The following is a 21,640-nucleotide window of genomic DNA, read 5'->3' on the forward strand; positions in this document are numbered from 1 at the left end:
TGACAATTAGCTCCACTGATTCATGCAACAGTTTGTATGTAATGGTGTGTTTTTCACACCCCTAGCTGCGCCTGAGTGGAGGCCGTAACCCCTATGAAGGCCGTGTGGAGGTGCTGATGGAGAGGAACGGCTCTCTGGTGTGGGGGACGGTGTGCAGCGAGGGCTGGGGAACCATGGAGGCCATGGTGGTCTGCAGGCAGCTGGGCCTGGGCTTCGCCAGCAATGCTTTCCAGGTACGAGTCACTACAGCCAGGGGCAGATCAGCCTGCTGTTCCACTGGTTTCAGTTTGGGGTGTTTTTCTTAGATCTGCATCTTTAGTTTGCAAGGCCAGAGCTTCGAAGTAGAGACCCCAGAGACGCTTCCTGTAAAACTGTTTAAGAGCGAGGAAAAAGTGGAAAGCTTTGTGAGTTCATGAGAAGTTCATTTCTTTAAACGATCTGCTTCATCTACACTCATGAATATCAGTTCATTATCTATTAATTATTGGATATGTACGTTTTTTCATGTCCAACTGACGCTCTATGCAGCAACTAAAAGCCACTTTTAGCACGTAATGTGAATAAATAAATTGGAGCTGTACAGACTGAACACACCTGTGGGTTTCTGTTAACACTAAATTACATCATGCTTTGCAAGAACTTTCCTCTGAACCGATCATTGCATTTTAGTGTTTTCCTAAGCAGTGATGGGACACTGCTGCATGTGGGGCTGGTAGAATATAGTGTTACCTGTGTGCATGCACAGGTGTGTTTACCACCAGCTACTGAATAGCGCTGACTCTGCAGCAACCCACGTCAAAAAGCACAGCAGCTTCCAGTAAATAGATGGTAGCATAGTAGAACAGCTAGTTTATTCTCCAGACAGCAGCACTCAGTCAGCTAGAACGTCTGCACAGAAACAGGCAGAGAAAAAGATGGAAAGCAACAGTAAAATGTGATCATCGTTGGATGGAAGGTAAACCATGTGGATCTGAGGAGCTGGTGGAGATAAAAGCAGCTTTTTTCTGTCCTCACTGCATCCAGAGGGTCCTGCTATATACTGTATGCTGTAATCTAAATGCTATATGCTAGCTGCTACATGCTATATACTACATGCTACATGCTAGCTGCACTGCAGATCCCTTGATGAAGCCAGTAACCCCCTCAGCAGCTGTCTTTTCCTGGGTTAATACATAGTCAGCATCAGTCTGTTAGTTTTCTTCGGTGTCGATCTTTAACCGTCTCGTGGCTTTTTTCCATTTTTGCATTCTTACTTGAAAACCCCAAGTTATTGCCCATTAATCAACTTCATTTACGAGCAGAAACTCCAATGAAGGTGAATAAATAAAATGGAAAGCCGTGCAGACATTTCAGACTGGCTGTGAGTGCTCCTTAGTCAGACTAGACACCGATTTAATGCTCAACTTTTAGCTTTAATGCAATTCCATACAGAAAATAAACTACAGAGACAAAACTATTTAGTTTACCAGACTGTAAGTGTGTTTATTTCTTCAATTTTTGAACTTTGGATGTTTAGAACAAGTTCAGGCTGCAGACTGTCAAATAAAAAAATCCATTCAAAATAGAATCTTATTTCACCTGAAAATATGGCAGTAACTTTTAATTATTTTTTGTTCTACTTGTGCACAGAAAAATATAAAAGTTTGAAAAAGGAAAGCTAAATGATTTGATTTCACTTATATTAAATGATTCGGTCTCTCATTGGCGGCCACATTGTCCTGTGTTTCTGTGTGTCTGCGGATGCTCAGACGGACAAACAGCCTTCTGTTGCCTCTGCTTACTGCTGACACGTGTGAGACATTAAGAAAAAGAGCCCCGGGCGTAAACTGGGCGACCCTAAACAGCGTGGTGGAGGTGGAGGTGGAGGGCTGCCGGCCTCTCAGAGCTGTGGAATGAAGAGCTGTGTGATTACAATAAAGGACTGTCAGCTGGAATAGGGGGTATTTACCAGGTTACAGTGTTGTGTTCTACTTCATCACAGACATGGAAATATCATTTAAAAAGCCCTTATTTGGCAGTTCAAGTTGCACTTTTTGGAAATAAATATATACCAGATAATAACACTGTACAACATGGAAAAAAGTCTCAGTTTAATGACCTGTTCTGACCGCCGTCATCAGCATCATATAATGTCCCATTCATGACTGTACTGTACAAAGATGAGGGCTCCACCTAGTGGTCAGAGAGGGCACTCCTTCCTTCACAGCACTTCGTGGTGTTCCAGCACCTCTCACCTCCAGCAGCTCCCTGAGGGTTGCTCTCGTTGCTCTGACCTGACAGTGATGATCATTTATACTTTATAGATCTGGATGAGCCCCGCTGTCTGTTGCAGCTGCAGAATGTTCTACCTGACAGCTCTGTTTGGTTGTATGTTGCATTTTTCATGCAATGCTGGGATGGCAACTTAAGAACAAAACTACATACTGCTTCTCAAGCAACCAGATCATGTTTTCAAACCCTCTCTGGTAACTGTATGAAGTGCTATCATGTCTTTTGTGAGCTGAACAGTAATTGCTTCAATGATTTCTCTCTGGAGTTTGCGACCTTTCTCAGTGGAGAAGGCGTCTAGAAGGGCTTTGCTTTGGGAGATGTTTACTCATCATACAGAGCTTTGTGGTGCTGATTGAAATGGTCAAACAGCAGAGAGGATCAACACTAACCTTTCTGCAGCTGTGATATGTATCCAGAACCGATTCCTTGCTCGTGTTGCTGTGCACACATGGAGCCTGCATGTCAACAAACAGTCCGGTTTGCGTCTCTGCTGACCAGTCTGTTCTGTCTCCATAATGTGCATCCTCCAGGAGACGTGGTACTGGCCGGGGGAGGTGAGTGCCGACGCCGTGGTGATGAGTGGCGTTCGCTGCTCTGGGACGGAGATGTCTCTGTCCCACTGTCTGCACCATGGAGACCACCTCAGCTGTTCCAAGGGAGGCGGACGCAACGCCGCCGGAGTGTCCTGCTCCGAGAGTAAGACCCTGAAATCCAAACATCGCTGCAGTTTGCTGAGAGTCTGGAAGGTTTACCCTGAAAGCTGAAAGTATTGAATAAAGGAAAGAAGTAACTGACATTTTAGCTTTGCTGTGCACTTTATCACTTCACACTACTCTACTCATTGAGTTTAAATTCAACCAATGGAATTATTTCTGGCTCTGGAAGCTCTGGCTCAGAGAAATGTTTGCATAGCTGAAAATCGCCAGAGGCCTGTGCAGTCTGAAACAGAAACTACTCATTTACTCTGCACAGAGCCACTTCTCTGTTTCTAAATCAGTTTTGTCTCCGTCTGCTCCTCTGTGGGTTTCTTTTTATCGCATCCTGCCGTCCACAGCGGCTCCTGACCTGGTGCTGAACCCTCAGGTGGTGGAGCAGACCACCTACATGGAGGACCGCCCTATGTTCATGCTGCAGTGTGCCTATGAGGAGAACTGTCTGTCCTCCACATCCAGCCAGGTCCCGGCCAACTCCTACCGCCGCCTGCTTCGTTTCTCCTCCCAGATCCACAACAACGGACAGTCGGACTTCCGGCCCAAAGCTGGCAGACACTCCTGGGTGTGGCACGACTGTCACAGGTCAGCATCTTCTAACGCTTCTACACCGGATTTATTCACAGCAGCTACCTGCTTTCATTTATGAATGTCTGGATTCATACATCTGCTGTCATCGCTGCATTTCTGTATAAATCAACAGCAATATCTGTAAACCTTTGAGCTCTAGAGGTGTTACTAGTAGTATTTTTAAATTTTCTTCCTGTTTCTGACCGCTATGCTAAGCTAGGCCGAACACGCCTGTTTTCTGCTGTGGAATAAAATTTATACTAACAGTCTTTAGTTTGGACACATCTTCTCATTTAATGCTCTTCTTTTTTTCTGATCATTTCCATTGTAGATTCTCACTGAAGGCATCAAAACTATAAATGAACACATCTGGAATTATGTAGGAAACAAAAAAGTTTAAAATAATTCAAAATGTGTTTCATATTTTAGATTCTTTGCTTTGATTCCTGCTTTGAACACTCTTGGCATTCTCTGGATGAGCTTCATGAGGTAGAACCTGAAATGGTTCTCCAACAGTCTTGAAGGAGTTCCAGAGATGCTGAGCTCTTGTTGGTCCTTTTACCTTCACTCTGTGGTCCATCTGAGCACAAACCATCTGGACAGGGTTTAGGTCAGGTAACTGTGGAGGCCAGGTCATCTCCATCATCTTCTTCTTGGTCAGATAGTCCTTTCACAGCCTGGAGGTGTGTTTGGGGTCATTGTCCTGTTGGAGAATAAATGATGGTCCAACTAAACCAAACCTGATGGGATGTCATGTTGCTGCAGGATGCTGTGGTAGCCATGCTGGTTCAGGGTTCCTTCAGTTTGGAATAAATGCCCAACAGAGACCATCACACCTCCTCCTCCATGCTTCATGGTGGAACCATGCATGTAGAGACCATCACACCTCCTCCTCCATGCTTCATGGTGGAACCATGCATGTAGAGACCATCCGTTCACCTTTTCTGGTCTCACAAGGACACGACAGATGGAACCAAAGATCTTACATTTGGACTCATCAGACCAAAGCCCAGATCTCCACTGCACTAGTGTCCATTCCTGGTGTTTCTTGGTCCAAACTGATCTCTTCTGCTTGTTGCTTTTCCTTAGTAGTGGTTTCTTAGCAGCTGTTGGACCATAAAGGTCTGATTGGTCAGTCTGCTCTGAACAGGTGATGTAGAGATGTGTCTGCTACTAGAACTAGGTTTCATTTATCTGGGCTCTAATCTGAGCTGCTATTAACTTTCCATTTCTGAGGCTGGAGACTCAGATGAACTTCTCCTCAGCAGGAGAGGAGACTCTTGGTCTTCCTTTCCTGGGGCGGTCCTCATGTCCGACAGTTTGGTCGTAGCTCTTGATGGTTTTTGTGACTGAACTTGAGGATACATTCAAAGTTTTTGCAGTTTTCTGGACTGACTGACCTTCAGTTCTTACAGTAATGATGGACTGTCGTTTGTCGTAGATGACTGGTTTTTGCCACAATATGGATTCTAAAAGTGGTCAAATAGAGCTGTCAACTGTGGACCAACCTGACTTCTGTACAACACAACTGATGGTCCCAACCCCATTAAGAAGGAAGAAATTCTACAAATGAACCTTGACAAGGAACACCTGTGAAGTGAAACCATTTCAGGTTCTACCTCATGAAGCTCATCCAGAGAATGCCAAAAGTGTGTAAAGCAGGAATCAAAGCACAGAATCTAAAATATAAAACATGTTTAGAGTTATTTAACAGTTGTTTACTGCATAATTCCATATATCTTGCTTCATAGTTTTGATGTCTTTGACATCTACAATGTAGAAAATAATGGAAATAAAGAAAAACCAGTGAATGAGGAGGTGTGTCCAAACTTCTGGTAGTGTGTATTGATCTAGCTCATGGAAAACAAAGGTAACAAATCTGATGCTGGTTGATGTAAAATATTGAGCTTAAAATTTCAGTTCATTTAATGTTGGCCACATTACTGAATCAGATTTAGAAGGACACTAGTGCAGCTCTTCTTGAAGCCTACAGACTGAAACACTTCATCACACTGTCCAGTTTGTGAGAAAGAGTTCTATAAATATAAGTCACAGCGTCATAGTACATTCTATTTCAGAACAATGAGCTTCAGCTTCATCTAGAGAGACGTTACTTCATAGCTGGACCACATAATTAAAGAAGACATTTGCGTGAATGAGAAACCACGTCTCAGATTAGACATCCATATGTTCTGCTGCCTTCTAATTGAAGGTGCACTCAGCCAAAGCTACTGCAGAAAGTCCCACATTCTTGTGGCTTCATGTCTTCACTGGAGGAAGCTGGTGAAGCTTCATACAGCTACCAGCATTAAATCTGTCAGGACCGGCAGGACCACTGAAAGACGTTAAACCACCTTAAAGACGTTAAACCACCTTAAAGACGTGCTGTGAGTTACAGGTGCCATGATGTCATTTTAATTTAGAATTTTAAAGGATCTTGATGAACTGTAAGCTGGAGCTGTGGTATACAGCAGAGAATGTTTCTGAGGAGGTTTGTAAAGCTCTGCTGCTGTGTGTGTGTAGGCATTACCACAGCATGGAGGTGTTCACCATCTATGACCTGTTCAGCCTCAATGGAACCAAAGTAGCAGAAGGGCACAAAGCGAGTTTCTGTCTGGAGGACTCGGAGTGTGATGAAGGTAGGAGGATGTTTGCTGGGAATTCAAAAACACTTTTGCTTCTCAGAGTTGTGCTAGAAGCTGTTTTTCTATCAAATCTAGTCCTTAAAGCAGCACTGAACACCAGAAGACTGATGGTACCAAACCTACAGAGAACCAGTGAGAACTTCCTCTCAGTTAGGAGCTTTTGATGAGTCACTGCTGTACTGTTTTGGTCCACCGCTCGTTTCCAGACACAAGTCAGCAGTTTTTCTACGTATTCAGCTCCATCAGCAGCTAGCTGGTGAACTATAAGCTGGGTGAGACCAGAACAGAGCTAAAGGGAGAACTATACATGCAGTGTCCAGATAGAAGATGACAGATAGATGCTCATGTTCTTCTGGGTCAGGAGGGAACATCAGTGAGCTCACAGCGACTTTAAAAGCAGATAACACATTCACAAGTTTTTATCAAATGCCGTCCGAGGGTTTGTTCTCTCAAATGTTTGTGTTTGTTATTGCAGGTATTGAAAAAAGGTATGAGTGTGCTAACTTTGGAGAGCAGGGCATCACCGTGGGCTGCTGGGATACCTACAGACATGACATCGACTGCCAGTGGATTGACATCACTGAGCTCAAACCTGGAGATTACATTTTCCAGGTGATGCTGCTTCTTCAAACTTACACTCATGCTTTTAGATTCTGTTTCTGCTTCACACTCACTCATTTCTGCTCTCTTCCAGATTAACATCAATCCAAACTATGAAGTGCCAGAGTCAGACTACAGCAATAACATCATGAAATGCAGATGTCGATATGATGGTCACCGTGTGTGGATGTACAGCTGCCATAACGGTAGGAGAAGACCGTCTGTACCTCTTTAGTGTTACAGGATAGGTTGCATTGTTCTGTCAGTATAGGAGCAGGTATTTCAGGATGTGTGACGTTTCTATGAAGACAGAAATGCAAACGTTCAGACCGTCTACACAGGTTTTCTTTTGTCCTAACAGGTTTATGGTCTCAGTGCCCTTCAGTACAGGATGATATTCATAGTTAATGCCAAAGTTTACACATTATTTTAGCTATTTATTATCTATTAAAAATAACTACTAATAGCTTTTGCTGCGTATACTGACCATATATTGATTACTTTTAGCTAAAATATAATATAGAGTTACACACGTGGACAAAATTGTTGGTACCCTTCAGTTAAAGAAGGAAAAACCCACAATTCTCACTGAAATCACTTGAAACTCACAAAAGTAACAATAAATAAAAATTTATTGAAAATTAAATAATCAAAAACAGCCATTACTTTTGAATTGTTGATTAACATAATTATTTAAAAAAAACAAACTAATGAAACAGGCCTGGACAAAAATGATGGTACCTCTATAAAAGATTGAAAACTATTTGACCAGAGTGACATGATTAACTCAGGTGTGTCATTTAATTGACATCACAGGTGTTTCCAAACTCATAATCAGTCAGTCTGCCTATTTAAAGGGAGACAAGTAGTCACCCTGCTGTTTGGTGAAAAGGTGTGTACCACACTGAACATGGACAACAGAAAGCGAAGGAGAGAATTGTCCCAGGACATCCGAAAAAAAATGATAGACAAACATCTTAAAGGTAAAGGCTATAAGACCATCTCTAAACAGCTTGAAGTTCCTGTGACAACAGTGACTCATATTATTCAGAAGTTCAAGACCCACGGGACAGTAGCCAACCTCCCTGGACGTGGCCGCAAGAGGAAAATTGATGACAAATTGAAGAGACGGATCGTTGGAATTGTATCCAAAGAGCCCAGAGCAACCTCCAAAGAAATTAAAGGTGAACTCCAAGGCCAAGGTACATCAGTGTCAGATCGCACCATTCGTCGTTGTTTGAGCCAAAGTGGACTTCATGGGAGACGACCAAGGAGGACACCACTGCTGAAAAAAACTCATAAAAAAGCCAGACTGGAATTTGCAAAAATGCATGTTGACAAGCCACAAAGCTTCTGGGAGAATGTCCTTTGGACAGATGAGACCAAACTGGAGCTTTTTGGTAAGGCACATCAACTCTATGTTCATAGACTGAAAAACCAAGCGTACGAAGAAAAGAACACTGTCCCTACGGTGAAACATGGAGGAGGCTCAGTAATGTTTTGGGGCTGCTTTGCTGCATCTGGCACAGGGTGTCTTGAAAGTGTGCAAGGTACGATGAAATCTGAAGACTATCAAGGCCTTCTGGAGAGAAATGTGCTGCCTAGTGTCAGAAAGCTTGGTCTCAGTCGCAGGTCATGGGTCTTCCAACAGGACAACGATCCAAAACACACAGTCAAAAACACCCAAGAATGGCTGAGAGAAAAGCGTTGGACTATTCTAAAGTGGCCTTCTATGAGCCCAGATCTGAATCCCATTGAACATATGTGGAAGGAGCTGAAACATGCCATTTGGAGAAGACACCCATCAAACCTGAGACAACTGGAGCTGTTTGCTCATGAGGAGTGGGCCAAAATACCTGTTGACAGCTGCAGAACGCTCATTGACAAATATAGAAATCGTTTAATTGCAGTGATTGCCTCAAAAGGTTGTGCAACAAAATATTAAGTTATGGGTACCATCATTTTTGTCCAGCCCTATTTCATTAGTTTGTTTTTTTAAATAATTATGTTAATCAACAATTCAAAAGTGATGGCTGATTTTGATTATTTAATTTTCAATAAATTTTTATTTATTGTTACTTTTGTGAGTTTCAAGTGATTTCAGTGAGAATTGTGGGTTTTTCCTTCTTTAACTGAGGGGTACCAACAATTTTGTCCACGTGTGTATGTATTGGAACTTACCTAGTTATTCATAACATTTAGTTAATCATTAAATCTTTTACTTTCAGGCTTTAGCTCTTTCTGTAAAGATGTATCTGTTGCTATTAGCTAATTATGATCAGTTCTCTGCTTTCTGACCTGGCTGTTATTACAGCTGCTCAGTGGAACATTTTAGTTTTTAATCAAAGTGTCATTTTTAAACTTAGTGTCCCTAATCTTTCTACGTACCTCTTGGACAGTGTAAAGACCCTGTAATGTTCAGTGTTTATGGTGAACATGTCTGATCTGATCTGATGCTTCACAGTGAGAATGAATGAACGTGTTGATGACGTCAGATGTGAAACGAGGACGGAGTGTGTGGTGCTAACTGCTGTCTCTGCTGCTGTAGGTGGCTCATTAAGCACAGAAACAGAACAGACGTTCCCAGGCCTCCTCAACAACCAGGTGACCCACAGGTAAAGCAGAGTGAAGCCAACCGGCCGTTCCCTCCAGCAGGATGACCGTCTGACGCCCACCAACCACTGCACATCTCCACCTGTGCTGGACTCCTCCTGCCAGCTGTGTCCTGGTCCAAACATCTCCTTTTATGTCCCCTCTTCTATGAAGCAGCAGCTTTCTGTGACACTCAGACCTCCTCCTTCCCTTCAGCAGAGAGATGATTTGATTCCCCTCCTGTCCAGACACAGTCAGCTGCAGCTTCACCAACACTTTGCTCTGTGACTGAGAGAGCTTTTTACTTTGTAATGAGCGCTGAATAAACCTGCAGGTTAGTGGCAGCATCAGGGAATGTCATCAGGAAAGTGCCTTTTTTCATGGAACTCTGCTGCAGTGTTTCCTGTTCAAAGCTCTCCTTGGGAGTTTGGATTTTTGTACCTGAAGATTGAGAGAATTATCATTGTGGCAGCACAAGTCAATTTCTTCCACTTTTAATCAGTTTCTCAGAGTGCCTTTTACACACTGAAGTCCAGATACACTGAGGTTACGTTCCACAGGCGTTCCTGCTGCATGCTGGGTATTTAAGGTGAAGCTTCACATCTCCACTGAAGGCTAAATGAGCAGAAGCAAGTCCTGACAAAGCAAGCAGCCGTTCATCACCAGTTACAGATACTAACTGTCTGATTGAGCTGCAGGACTGATGTGCCATGGCTGAAACGTGCCTCTAATCTGCTCTGCAAAGTGAATGGACCAGACTGTAGTTACGCTTCAAAAACAGAGGTGCACTACTAGAGGTGTAGTGGAAGCAATCTCATTTAACAGAGAGACAAATATTATTCTTATTTTTCTGTTTATATGCAGCAACATGTGTCTCTGAAGCTGACGTTCTCTTTGCCTTTACATCCATTCCTCCTCCCTTCTTTAAGACCTCTGATGGTTTGTGTCCACAGGATCTGTCACCTTCATCGTCCATGAAAGCCGCTCTGCAGTGCATTCTGGGAGCATCACGTTGCATTTCTAGAGAAGTGCCGTTGCTTTTCCTGCTCCTCAGTTGCATAAAGCTGAGGTTTTGACTACTTTATGCAAATGAGGAAAATAACTGTTGTTAACCTTAAATGAAAACAGATTCAGCAGCTGCAGAGCTGAATTCACCCCAGATGTGTTTAGAATAAAAGTTAAAAGCTGCCGTATTGGTCCAGTTTAAAGTTCCAGAAGCAGTCAGTTCCTGAGTGAAGTGTTGTTCTGTTAGATGCAGCTGTTCGGGCTGTCCGCCCATCAAGCATCCAGTGTTGTGATCCCTAAAAACGCCCCTGTGGACACATACCATAATAAGAAAAGCCCTCAGAGAGCAGTCCTCCTCCAAGGCTGCTCAGTCCTCGTATCATTTCTGATGGATAAGTCCTGATAAGTCCTCAGAGGTGGATTTGTAGTAGGATCACAATCAGCTGATGTAGTGTTCACTGGTTGTCATGGTTACAGTTACGATGTGCAGAAATCTTCAACAAATCCATGGATCCAGACTATAAGCTGCATCACTGCCAGAATCTAATGATTTGGTCCTTGAGTCATTTCTGACCTTCCCTGAAAATTTCATCCAAATCATTGGTCTGTTTTTTGTTTTTGAGTAATGTTGCTAACAGACAGACGGACAGACAGCCGATCGTCACATAACTCCGCCTAGACTCTGCCTCTTTGACGGAGTAAAAGTCTTGCTTTTGCTGCCCTCCAGTGGTTATCTTCTGACCTTGCTGCAGTTGGTTCTGGTTTGCTGCTGATGGACGGTTTCAGGTGCGACTGAACACATCTGACCCCAGCAGATTTTTATTCGACGCTAAACAAACTTGGAACTTCCAACCACAGCTGGCAGTAGATGGCTGCTCTTCACCTGGTCGGAGGTACTGTTAAACAGCCTGTTTCAGGGAAGGGCATGAGGGTTTTTAGTGTCGTGCTGAAATGAGAACGAAGGATCGACTTATTCTTGCATATATCCAGTGAAATGAATTAAAAGTCTCCCTCTGTTGATAGTTTTTACCTCGCTAACATGTCTATGTCAAGTTTTTAGCATGCTGTTTTATCATGTTTTTATCATGCAACTCATGATGCATTGCTCATGCATCATGAGTAAGATAAGCAATCAGTGCAGTGACTGGACACTTCAGTCCTTAGACTGCAGTATATCGATCCCAGATTCAGATTCAGACCAAACCAACCTGAACCAGGTAGTGTACGGCTGATTTATAGGTCCGAGGTGAGCTGGTGTGCTCCTTCTGCAGTGAATGGGGAGGGCTGAGGGACTTCATAGATGTTCACATTCTAGAGGAAGCAGGTTTAGATTTCCATCTGAGTCATTTCTAGACAGGAGAGGATTATTTTCATGGAAAAACGTTTAATAATGTAACTTTGACACACAGATGAGTTTTTAGGGATTAAAACAATGAGAGGAAGCATAAAGGTCCTCACATCACTTACAGCTGAGTGCTTTCAGTTCAAGCACGTTTAACTTCAGTGACCTGAACAGATGTGCTACATTAAGCTAATTCATTCATTGGTCATTGACTGCAACAACAAACCATTTTTCATAATCAAAGGAACAAGATGAAAAGCCTGTGGGCTGCTTTACCATGATGTTTTAACTAACATGTCTTATTACCTGTTGAGTTATTATTCTGTTAGCCAAGCTAACAAAGTAGCTAACTGACCATTTGTGTAATCACCAGCAGGTTTATGGGATGGCTCAGAGGGTAGTTTACCAGTGGTAGCCCGACATCTCCAGCTGAACAGCTCATATTAGCTTTTTTAAGATAACTTTCATTTTCCTGGGATAGTAGAGAGTTACTCCAGCATCTACCACCCCCAGGGCAGAATGAGGTTAGCTAGCTAACTAGCTAACCAGCTGTATTCCATTGTACAGTTCAAAGACTCAGGCCAGGATACCACACACATGTAGTCTGATGTACAGGGAGTCCCTAAAGTCTGGACTCATGGTAAATCTCATTAACTATCATGTTTTACCTCCACACATTAAATATGGCTTTGTGGAAAGAAGAAAGAGTTGAACTGGTGCTTCTCAGTGAAGGATGGATGCAAGGAAAGACAGCAGATGAATTTAATCATCCAAGGAGGATTCCTCTTGGCTTTTCCACGCTGATGAAGGTGGTTAAAGAGTTGAAAGAATCAGTCAGTGGTTAAAGACTTAAAAGAATCAGTCAGTGTCATGGACAAACCCTGTTCTGGACGACCAGATGGATCAGCCCAAACTAAAGGATTGGTCATGGATAAGATTCATGCTAGCACCAAGAAATCACCTCGTTAACCCTTACCCTACCACTATCCATCCCTGACCTTATCTTTCCGTTTGTCCATTCTTCATGTCCACTGAGAAGTACTGTTTCTACTCTTCCTTCTTGGAGTTCTTCAAGTTCTACTATTATATTACCATTGTTTCTAGTCCTGTAAGCACAGGACAAAGGTACAACACATCTATTGTTTCTGAAGCAACCTTTTTCTTCCTTTTAGTAGTAAAAATATTACTGATATGTTTAAAAATCCCTGTGAAGTGCGCTTTAAGACATGTTACTGGAGTGTGTGTACATCAGCAGACTGTCGGTACAGGAAGGTTTCAGCCTTCACTGCTTTATGTTCTCCTATCAGGAGGACAGAAGAGCTGATTTCCATCCTGTGGTTGGTAGAAACCATCCTCTCTGTTCTCCATCACACAACCAGAGTTCCAGATGTGTTGATTTTCTCCAACAGCTCATCAGTAACGTCCTGTTTTAACGTCACCTCGTTTTATTCTATTGTACAATAATGTGTGACTCCAGTTTTAATGTACTTTTTGTAATGGTGCTATCAAACTGCTCCTCTGTTTTCTGAGGACAGTACATGTTGAACAGCTACATTATGTATACTAACAGTATACTTGAACTGAGCGTACGAAACAATGTGCTTTGTGTGTGAAACTATAATAAAAGTCTGAGTTACGGAGCAACCACAGCTTTGCTGTTCTGTTGTTTTCTGTTCTTCCACGTTTTTGTCGTGGTTGACCTTGCTTTAGCTCTGAACATTCAGTTTTCTTGGTTTTTATGCTGCTGATGGCTGATATTTGTCCCTGCCACAGACTGATTTAGAGCTTTGACAGCATGTTTTAGGGTTGTCTTCCAGTCTTAAATCCACTCCACACTACCAGCTATCAGTTCTAGTCTCTGACTGTTGCCAAACGTTGATTTTTCCCCTAACTGCTTTTACTTTTTAGCTCCGTGTCATAATTTCATCTCACGACAGATTTCAGCTTTGGACTTTTAATTTAAAAATTCAGGTTTTGCTTCGTCATTCTGACCTGTTGGGTGTGGATCAAAATGTATTTTACAACACGATGTAGAGTGTGTAAAACGTGATGCAGTCTGCATACTTTGGGGGGTGCTGGAGTCTATCCCAGCCGACTCGGGTGAAGACAGGGGACACCCTGGACAGGTCACCAGTCTGTCACAGGGCTACATATACAGACACACAATCACACTCACATTCACACCTACGGACAATTTAGAGTAACCAATTAACCTCAGCATGTTTTTGGACTGTGGGAGGAAGCCGGAGTACCCGGAGAAAACCCACGCATGCACAGGGAGAACATGCAAACTCCATGCAGAAAGATCCCAGGCCCAGGCCGGGATTTGAACCGGGGATCTTGTTGCTGTAAGGAAAACGTGCTAACCAGAACACCACTGTGCAGCCCTTCCTCCCACAGTCCAGAGGGTAAAATATGATTCTGTATTGTCCGTAGGTGTGATGATAATTCTGCTTCATGTTCTTTGTTGAGGTCATCATGGATGCTGGTGGTGCACCAAAATACAACACATTTAAAAGTGTTCCTAATAATTTGACCACCCAACTAACTGACACAAAATATTAGTGGTTCAAAAAAGTCAGTCTGAAGGACACAGAGAGAAGAGCAGTCTGTAGAGGTCCACATGGTGCAGATAGACCTGGATCTACCAGCAGGTGGACCAAAGAACGTAGGGATAGCTTTACTTCTTTAGGTTCCATCTGTCCAAAGCTGTCAGATTTAAGGAGTCTTAGTTGAAAACACCTTTCTGTCCTTACATTCTGACACATTTGAATATAATTAGGAATTTTACTCACAATCTGCACTTTTGACTCCTGGTCTGCTGTAAAACAAGCCTCAGGACAGGACCTCTGTGTGCTCAGTGATGCTGCAGCTGAGGTTCCTGATGAGCTGAGGAACACCAGGAGCTTCTACAGAAGAGCAACACTGACCTCTGCTGGTTTCAGTCACACATCACACTGTTCCTGTCCAGTCAGCTGCTAGCATCAGATCTCTGTTCATGCTTTCTCTGAAGGACTGACGCCATCGTTCAAAGGTATGGGCTCACTTAGAAATGTCCTTATTTCTGAAAGAAGACCACAGTTTTATTAAGAGAAACCAGAGAATGTTCAGAGGTCACAGGTAAACCAGTGGATTAGAAAATGGAGGTAGTGAGTGGTAGGAGATGGTTCATGGAGAATGTGCCAGATATGATAGAAGCTGATGGTAAAATCAGGAGACGTCACGTTCAATGTGGTGAGATCACTTTAAAACATCTCCATGCCCATCTATCTTTTTAGGATAATGCTGCATCTGCTCATTTTTCGTCTGCATTCTTTATATTTTCATTGTTAGTGTATGTATGATTTGTCTCATCTCAACTGTGAAATTTACAGAGAATAAACATAATGTAAAAAAAAATAATAAAATAATTACACAGCCCAACCTTCCTTCTAGCCAGTTTTGTCTAAAACATCCATGGATAAACTACTACGAATAAACATCATCCATCATCAGGGTCATGGGGGTGGAGTCTATCCCAGCCGACTGAGGGTGAAGGCAGGGTTCACCTGGACAGGTAACAGTCTGTCACAGGGCTACACATAGAGACAAACACTCACATTCACACCTACAGACAGTTTAGAATCACCAGTTAACCTCAGCATGTTTGTGGACTGTGGGAGGAAGCTGGAGAACCTGGAGAAAAGCCACACATGTACAGGAGAACACGGAGACTCCATGCAGGAAGATCCCAGGAAGGAAGGGACACGAACCGGGGATCTTCTAGCTGTGAGGTGACAGAGCTAACCACTGTCCACTGTGCAGCCCATGAGAAAAAAATAAGGTTAATAAACAAATATAAGCAATAAGAATCACGTAGCCCAAATTTCCTTCCATCTTATTTTATCTTTCAAAAAAATCATAGTTAAATTATTACTAACAAACAGTTAGCTTTAATATCAGTCAGATGAAATAAACTGCCAGTTAGACCCTGTAGTACCATCACTCAGCTAGAGTTAGTATAAAGTAACATATTATACTGTTAATGTGAATGAATAGTTTTAATGTTGGTCATTCTGACATTCTGTGGATCAGGAGAGTCAAACTGATTCTAGTTCAGGTTAAACATTCAGCCCAGTATGATCTGAAGAGGATCAGACCAGTAAAACCAGTAAAACCACAGCATGATAAACTATAAATAACCACTACTAATAATGGTTCCTTTGGTTTAGAGCAAAAAGTACATTCTGAAAATGTTCACGTTTAAGGAATTATCTTTCTACTAAACATCATGAATAACCTGAACTTTCTGAAGAAAAATAAGTTCAGTTTCACCAACATTCATCCTCAGTTTATCATTTCCTCATTACAACTTCCAGATCACAGAGTGTCTACAAAGGAACACAACATTTAGTCACCTGGAGCTGAAGCAGAGGATTTACTGGAGGATCACAACCACAAAAGAAGACAAAAAAGCAACAAAACAAGACAAAATATTACAAAAATGAGACACAATGTGACAAAAAAAATGGACAAACGACACAAGCCAGACAAAAAGCTACAAAAACATGAGAAAAACAAAAGTCGGACAAAAACGCAACAAAAACAAGATAAAATGTTACAAAAATGAGACACAAAAGAACAAAGAACAATCTACTATTTTACTTTCTGATCCAAACAACTTGTCATGGTCTAGAAATTAGTTTAAATTTATAGTTTTACTAATTTACAATCTGCAGTTAATGTCTTCTCTGTAGTTTTTACACTTTGAGGGCCGGATTGGACCCTCTGGAGGACCACTTTTGGACCACAGGCCTCATGTTGGACACCTCTGACTTAGACTGTTTTTACTGAAGCAGCTTTCATATTTATCACACTTTTAGATGTGATATTGCGTAAACTGGTCTCTGGTGTTTTTTCCGTCAGTGTTCCAGCTTTAGTTTGTCACGTTTGCAGTGAGTGTTCCTGTTCTGGTCCAGGGTTCACTCCTCTCTGTGCCAGATGTTTGCTTTAAAATGTTCTGCTGCTCTGTCAGGCCTCTGACAGCTGTGATCATGTTTTCTGTATCTGTGGTCATCAGAGAGGACCATCAGTGGAGCTCACAGAAAACTTCATCAGCGTTAACAGTTTGTCCTTAAAGTCCTGTTTTTTCAGCCTGGTTTTAAGCTGAGAAAGCAGCTCTGGGTCACCCTGCTCCGTCTCACTCAGTGTTTGGAGCTACACAGCTGAAGGTTTATTGGAGAGGAGTTGTAAAAGAAAGTATTCATTGTAATACAGATCTTTTCCAAGATAATTTATCAAATTACTTCCATATTCTCTGTCAGAACGCCACGGCATTTTCAAAACACGACGATGAGCAGAATCCTGGGAGGTAAAAGTGACGGCGGGGTTTTCTGAGAGAAGAAACAGACAAACGTCAGGTTCTATCTGACAGTCAGGATTCTGTGGAGCAGAACAGGACGCTTCACGGGTTTCTGAGTCAAATAAGAAAACAAACAGGCAGTAACGAGGTGGAACACGCTCATAATGTGACAATAAAAGTCTTATGAAAACAGACGCTGAGCGCCAACATCAAGAGGAATGCAGTGATTGTTAGAATGCTGCCAATAAGGTTTGAAATGTCTGAAACCTCCTCAGACTGCAGAAATCCTTACAGAGGCTTCTTTCTTTTTCTTTTAGAGGCTGATTATTACTTAGGTAAATGTGCCACATACATTTGAAAAGCTCTGATTTAGCTGTCTGGACTATCAGTGCTGCTGGACTCCTGTGGTCCAGTCAGAAGCTCCAGTGGTGATCCAGTAGCTGCTAATGAAGCCTCCAGATGCTCCAGCTGTTGAATCATCAGCATAGAAAATAAATCAAACAAATCCACATTTTCTCTCATTTCATTTTATGAATTTGTGTTCTTTATTTGAATGAATGTAAAAAATGAAACTTAATTCAAAGATAAAACTCATGACCAGTTCCATAAGATTAATTTCCTGTTTATGATTTCTAGAATTATGTGGTTAGATCAGTTTGCCTCTTTCAGCTGGAAATAGTTTAATAGTTAAAACAGAAAATCAGGGCTTTAGTTGACCAAATATCCACAGCATCCATCCATCATCTGGACACTGTTTAGTCCTCATCAGGGTCATGGGGGGTGGAGTCTGTCCCAGCTGACGGAGGGTGAAGGCAGGGTTCACATAGAGACAAACAATCACACTCACATTCACACCAACGGTTGAGATCAAATATTAAAGGTAAAAATGAGTAACAGTGTTCTGCTGGGAATCATTCATGTGGATGTTACTTTAACATGAACCTATCTGCTTCAGACCAAGCCCATCACCATGGCAACGGTGCTCCCTTCCCAGGACAGTACATCCCACCGCACTGCAGACCTGCTCAGGTATGACCTCCAAACCCCCGGCCTGGTCCAGGAGCTGTGTGCTGCAGTGAAACAAGCCTGATAGCCAGAGGACCCAGAGACAGAGCGTCAGCCTGACAGAGCGTCTGCATCACGGAGCGTCAGCAGCTCTAAGTCCATGATGGATCAGAACTACAGCGTTTAGCAGGCGGTCTCCATGTTGCTGCCATCGGAGCAGCATATTCACGTCCTTCATGGTGTCATAAAAACCAGCTTGTGTCCTTCTAAGAGAAGTCAGACACTCTTCTATCATGATGAAGAGCTCTGTTCTTCACACACTTCAGTCAGCGTTCTGGTGTCGGCCATATTGAAGAACTCCTGAGCTTATTGTGGATGCAGGCAGTGAAGTGCAGGATATCAGGAGAGACAAACCTTCATTCTCCCATCAGGTAGAACATCATGACCACCTGTCCAATACTTCAGGCTGCTAAAACTCCTCTGACCCAGTCTTTCATGGAACCAGAACCTCTGGGGATGTCCTGTGGATTCTAGAGGGACCTACCCAGACCAGGTTGATCCTGGACCATCCCACAGAGGCTCAGTAAGAACAAGATCTGGGGAGTTTGGAACCTAGAACAGCTTAGCTCTGTTGTGTTCCTGGGTTCTCCTGAGCAGGTTCTGTGGTGTGTCGGGGTTCATTGTCCTGCTGAGGGTGGAAAATGGCATCAAGGCCTGCTGTTGGGGGGGTTGTTGACCTCCAGTGTTTAGGTGGTGGAACACGTTAAACATCCACATGAATGTCAGGACTCAAGGTTTCCCAGAAGAACGTTGGATTAGAACGAGATATGGATGTTCTTCACCTGTCAGTGGTCGTAATGGTGTGACTGAAGGTGGATGACGTCACTTCTACGATAGTGTAACTCAGACTAAACCTAAGAAGGCAAATCAAACCATTTCATCCACATTTTCTTTCTTCACCAAGTTTTCAGTCTGTATTCCATAAAGCAGAAGAGCACTGAGTGAAAGCTGCTCCTAGAAGGAAGGAGAACTCCTCCAGATGAACCACACTGACATGAAAACAAACCAAATGAGACAATAATGGCAGCAGGAGATAAAATATGTACATGTTTCATTTATTGGCATACAAGGTTTAGATTAATAACACATCTGGATTTCAACTGAAAAAAGAACGTAGAAAAGCTCAATGACAAATGAAGACCAAAAACATTGAAGAAAACGTCAAATGAAACTTAATTTACACAATCAGAAATCAAGCTAACGGCTGATTGGTTAATTATGGCATTCATAAATCAGGACTTTTACATGGAGATGTGTTTAATGTGTCAGAGCACATCAGCAGCAGTACCGAGGTTCTCCTAACCCTAACCCCTCAACAACAATAAGTTCAAAGATCTGACAGGATCCTCCTGGTCAGGTCTGCTCACACCAGGAGACAGACAGCAGCAATCTGTGTTGGACTTTAGGTCTGGATGGATTCTGGATGCTTCTGTTCCGTCCTTCTATTCCCCAACATGGAACACGTCTACCAGAACCAGGCAGACAGAGAGCTCCACTGGTCTTTATTCCACCAGGAGCCGGTGCTCACCAGTTGTGCTAAATAAATGGTGTGTGGTGTTTTCATTTGTGGAAATGGAAATAGTTTTGTACATTAACTGAACACAGCCTGTGGTTCTGACTGCAGGTTCTGGTATTTTCTGAACATTAATGTTGGACAGAGGCCCTTGAACCGCAGTCTGTCTGCACGGCATTCCTCTTTTATTTAGAGGAGGTTAAAGAGAAAAGGACGGAGAAGCAGGTAGGATGATGAGGACAGGTGTTCCAGGTGACTCTCCTCTCTCTTAAACTGACATTTAAACGTAGTCTGGTCTAATAACAGAACAAGTCTGGATGGATTTCATTTCTTTCTTATCTTTTCAGAACCAACGGGATCACAGTGTCTAAATGATGTCATAAAGAGCGGCTAATGTTAGCACTGCTAGCACCAGGAACCATGTTTTCTAACAGGTTTAACATCCACATATCTGTGCTTCATGTGGTTTCAGTCTGACACTACATCTGTCCTTCCAAACCGGCTGTGGAACATCTCAGATAAATGACGCTGCTCATTAATAAACATAATTAATCCATCCAACCAGCAGCAGAGGCTGAACTGGTGACTGATCATCATTGTTCTCCTCTGACTCCATCCTTCAGAGATCGGTGCTTTAAACACAGCCTGCTATTGGTCAAAGGAGTCCGTTCAGACACCACTAAAGGTAAACTGGAACATTTGTGCTGATTTCCGTCCTGCTGTGAGTGAACGCAGTAATCCTGGTGTGAGCGGACCTTCAGACCTACATAAAGGCAACATTAAAGCCCTTCCAGGCACTGACAGCTAACAAGAGCACTTTAATACTTCAGTCAAAGGCAGTCTCACAGTAAATAGACAGATTATTACTGGACACGAGTCACCAAAGCTTCAGCACAGCACAGACTCCAAATGAAAGAACTGTTCCACTGACAGGACGACATGCTGAATGCAGAGCAAGCTTTGGTTGGTTTAAAGCAAAGAACAAATCAATGCACAGAAATAAAAGATGTACATTAATATTCAGATCAGTGGCTGTTTGATTGGAACGTCTGGAAATCAAAGGTTCCACCGACCAAACAAACCGGCAGAGAAGGAGATAAAAATACAAAAATAAGACCAAAGCAACAAGTGAAGGGGCAGCGCATGCAGAGATCCCACTGATAACCTCAGAGCCAGAATCATCTCCTAAAGCTGACCATGAGCTCCTTCATACAAACACGGTACCCTGTGAGTTTAGTTTTATTTAAAAAGGAGCGTCTACAAAGGACAGGAATATAGAAAAGTTGACCATTCCACAGATACTACAATTAAAAAATCACTTTTAGTCCAAACTACAATGGCTTGAGGAATATTAGTCGATCCCAGACATCGTTTTCTCTCCAACGAAACACAGAAAAAACTCAAGTAAAGCTACAATAGAACCTGGGTAGGAAACACAGGATGCTCTGAGGGGACATGCGCTGGATGGTCGGTACAAAGACGGATTGTAGAGTCGCAGTGTTCAGGATGCAGTCTGGAGGAGGCTTGTGTCGCTGCTGCAGCTCTGCTGAGGAAACACCAACACCAGTCATTAAATCAGCCTCACAACAACAGCAAGTAAACCCCACATCCACAACCCCTGTGCAGCAGGGTGTCCAACATACGGTCTGTGGTCCTCCAGAGGGTCCAATCCGGCCCTCAAAGTGTACAAATTCCAGAGAAGACATTAACTGCAGGTTGTAAATTAGTAAAACTATAAATTTAAAATCATTTCTAGACCCTGACAGGTTGTTCTGATCAGAAAGTAAAATACTGTATTGTTTATTGTTCTTTTGTTGTCTCATTTTTGAAATATTTAGTCTTGTTTTTGTCTGACGTTTGTGGTTTGTCTCATATTTTTGTCTTATTTCTGTCTTTTTGTGTTTTGCTATATTCAGTTTTGTGTATCGTTTGTGTCATTACACGGAGCTGTGAAGTGATCGATATTAAAGAAATGCAAAATGAACT

The 21,640-nt window shown here is 42.6% G+C and overlaps 2 protein-coding genes across 4 annotated transcripts in view; one reads left to right on the forward strand and one right to left on the reverse strand.

Moving 5' to 3' along the window:
* Window positions 1-13,384, forward strand: part of loxl2b (lysyl oxidase-like 2b) — a 54,647-nt gene extending 41,263 nt beyond the window's left edge. The window contains exons 8-14 of the mRNA XM_022208907.2: window positions 66-233; window positions 2,802-2,967; window positions 3,326-3,566; window positions 6,075-6,190; window positions 6,672-6,808; window positions 6,891-7,002; window positions 9,345-13,384. Coding sequence (XP_022064599.2) covers window positions 66-233; window positions 2,802-2,967; window positions 3,326-3,566; window positions 6,075-6,190; window positions 6,672-6,808; window positions 6,891-7,002; window positions 9,345-9,415 — 1,011 coding nt within the window. The 3' untranslated portion in view covers window positions 9,416-13,384. The remainder of the gene's footprint in view (window positions 1-65; window positions 234-2,801; window positions 2,968-3,325; window positions 3,567-6,074; window positions 6,191-6,671; window positions 6,809-6,890; window positions 7,003-9,344) is intronic.
* Window positions 13,385-19,175: 5,791 nt separating this feature from the next.
* The window catches only part of LOC110961329 (golgin subfamily A member 7-like), a 30,772-nt gene continuing 28,307 nt past the window's right edge, over window positions 19,176-21,640 (reverse strand). For 2 of the 3 annotated variants that reach the window (XR_007943565.1, XM_022208909.2), the window contains one exon: window positions 19,176-21,200. The gene's annotated coding sequence lies outside the window, so the exon portion shown is untranslated. The remainder of the gene's footprint in view (window positions 21,201-21,640) is intronic. The other variant, XM_022208908.2, reaches the window with a different exon arrangement.

The sequence above is a fragment of the Acanthochromis polyacanthus genome, chromosome 7 (genome assembly GCF_021347895.1).
Source record: "Acanthochromis polyacanthus isolate Apoly-LR-REF ecotype Palm Island chromosome 7, KAUST_Apoly_ChrSc, whole genome shotgun sequence".
NCBI classification, from domain to species: domain Eukaryota; kingdom Metazoa; phylum Chordata; class Actinopteri; family Pomacentridae; genus Acanthochromis; species Acanthochromis polyacanthus.